General features: G+C 47.7%; 1 protein-coding gene across 1 annotated transcript; it reads left to right on the top strand.

Moving 5' to 3' along the window:
* The first annotated feature begins 453 nt into the window (after positions 1–453).
* LOC118628548 (ferritin heavy chain-like) lies at positions 454–786 on the top strand. Its single transcript, XM_036259530.1, has one exon. It carries the CDS (start codon positions 454–456, stop codon positions 784–786), a length of 333 nt encoding a protein of 110 aa, XP_036115423.1.
* The last annotated feature ends 1,805 nt before the right edge of the window (positions 787–2,591 follow it).

Raw genomic sequence — 2,591 nt, 5'->3', positions numbered from 1 at the left:
TATACAGACCAATCAGAACTGCTTCATAATAATCCATCAAAATGCACAACTCTGACTAATCAGGACTGTGCAATTTGGACTAATCAGCTGTGCACATTTAGATCCCTCATTTGCATAAAAACTGGACCAGTCAGAAACCAGAGCAGGAAACTTCTCTATAAAAAGCAAACTTTTAGGCTGCTTTTCCCATCTGCAAACTGTTCACCTGAATAAAGTTTCTCCTTTTTCCACATCTCACATTGGGAATTTCTATTGACAACAGGGACTTTGCATTCTCTCCTTTGTGGGCTCAATAAGCACCTACTGACAGTCTTTGCAGAGAGTTGCCGCCGTTTCCTGCTTCGGCAGTGCTTGGATGGAACCTAGCCTGCTGCTCAGAGCCAGCCCTCCACCACCTCCTCACAGGGCCACCCCGAGGCCCCCACCACTGTCACCTCTCCTCAGCCACGCACCATGATAACTGAGACCCCCTCACAACTGTGCAAGAACTACCCCCAGAACTCGGAGGTCATCACTAACCGCCAGATCAACCTGGAACTCTGCGCCTCTTCTGTCTCCCTGTCCATGTCTTACTACCTTGACTGTGATGAGGTGGTTTTGAAGCACTTCGCCCAGTATTTTCTTCACCAATCTCATGAGGAGAGGGAACGTGCTGAGAAACCAGTGAAGCTGCAGAACCAACAAGGTGACCAAATCTTCCTTCGGGATGTCGAGAAACCTGTCCGTGATGGCAGGGAGAATGGGCTGAAGGCAATGGAGTGTGCATTACACTTGGGAAAAGTGTGACTCATTCTCTATCGGAATCGCACAAACTTGCCACTGACAAAAACAACCCCCATTCGTGTGACTTCACCGAGACTCATTACCTGAATGAGGGGAGATCCATCAAGGAATTGTGTGACCAGGTAACCAACTTATGCAAGATGGAGGCCCCTGAAACTTGCCTGGAGAGCACACCCTGGGAGACAGTGATGGAGCTAAGCCTTGGGCTGGCTTCCCATAGCCCTGGGGGTGACTTCCCTGCTCGCCAAGGCAGTGCATGCAAGTTGGGGTTACCTTTACCTTCTACTTATGTTCTTTCATTTATATCACTCCTTCAAATAAAGTAATTTGGTAACCCCCCCCTCCCAAGCACCTATTTGAGCCAAGCACACTGCTGGGTGCCAGGGTACAATTGGGGCTTATATACCTGAGACTTCTGACTGTCTCGCTACCCAGACTGTCCTTGGGTATACCACCCAGGCCTCCTCATGGTCCATCAACTTAAGGGGTAATGTCTGGCACATCACAGACACTCCAGAACCTCAGGCCACATCTTGGACCTCCTGGACCTCCCAGGCCTCTCTAGGTGTGGGCCTGGTGCAGGGCTAGTCCTCACAGGGGTGGACGTGGGTAGTTTTGTAAGGTGACATCGGTGAATGTAAGGTAATGTTGGGTGTAGACATGCACGAGAACTTGAGAGCCACTCTGCAAGTTTCCTCTCCGATAATCCTCAGAGTCAAGTTTGGCCACAAATAGATCTCTTTAATTTTCTTCCATGGGCTCCAGGATCTTGACAGTCCTCTCCCTCTATTCTGGCTTCTGTATCATAATGGACTTGTGGTCTTAGTGACAAGTGCCACTTTCCTGGAGCCTGTGGACTTCTTATCAGCGTCATCCAAGAACCTCGACAGAAGCCTGGGACCTTCTACCAGGTACTGTGCTAAGCACATTACATGAATGATCTCATCTCATCTCAGCCTCCAACAATCCTATAAAATAGACATTATTATTGTCCTTATTTTACAGTTGTCAAAACTGAGGGTCATAGGGTTTAAGTAAATTAATAAGTGATGGAATCAGAATTTGAATCTAGGGTTGTCTATTCCAAACCATTCCTCTTAATTTCTACACTTCCCTGCCCTGAATTTGTATTTGAGAAAGGCCTCAGTCATCAGCATCCGTGATATTCTCCTGTACCAAATAGAGATATGTTTGCTCATTAGAGAAGGAAATGGCCCCTGGTTAGTGGGTGGGAGCATCTGTGGATATTATGTTGGATTAAAATATTTCCTGTGAGAGGACAGTGAGGTGTCTCATCTAAAGTTCTTCCTGGTATAAGTCCCCTGGGGAAGACGTGTGTTCTAGGGCCTGGAAAACAGAACTACTGTGGGGTCCTAAACTATGGAGGAGAGACACTGACTCTCAGCCTGGACTTTTAAAAATATTGGTGTCTACAGGGGTGCCCCCAAGTCAAGAAGAGGCAGGTCAGGAACTTGGAAAGCAGGGTTGCAATCTGGCAAGGCTTTATTTAGCTTCCCCCCAAAATAAGTGTTACCTGATATACCAGTAGGTCACACTCCGCTCTGTTCATTTTCCTGTGTCATCTCTGTCTGAACAGCCTCGTTACAGCACTTGTAAGGAAGGATCTAAAAGGATGCCCTTTTTAGATAATTTTTTTTTCTCCCATTTTTTTGTTCAGGTAGAGTGGGAGGGAGAGAGGGGAACAGAGAGAGAGAGAGAAACATCGATGTGAAAGGAACACATCGAGTGGCTGCCACCCGCACGACCGACCAGGGCCGGGGACAAACTGCAACCGAGGTATGCGCCCT

This window comes from Molossus molossus, unplaced genomic scaffold (genome assembly GCF_014108415.1).
Source record: "Molossus molossus isolate mMolMol1 unplaced genomic scaffold, mMolMol1.p scaffold_m16_p_13, whole genome shotgun sequence".
Classification (NCBI taxonomy): domain Eukaryota; kingdom Metazoa; phylum Chordata; class Mammalia; order Chiroptera; family Molossidae; genus Molossus; species Molossus molossus.
Note: the sequence above shows the minus strand (reverse complement) of the source record. Positions and strands in the feature narration are given on the sequence as shown.

Bases quoted from the DNA above. Each gene is read 5' to 3' on its own strand.
- LOC118628548 (XM_036259530.1), top strand. From the start codon at position 454: ATGATAACTGAGACCCCCTCACAACTGTGCAAGAACTACCCCCAGAAC.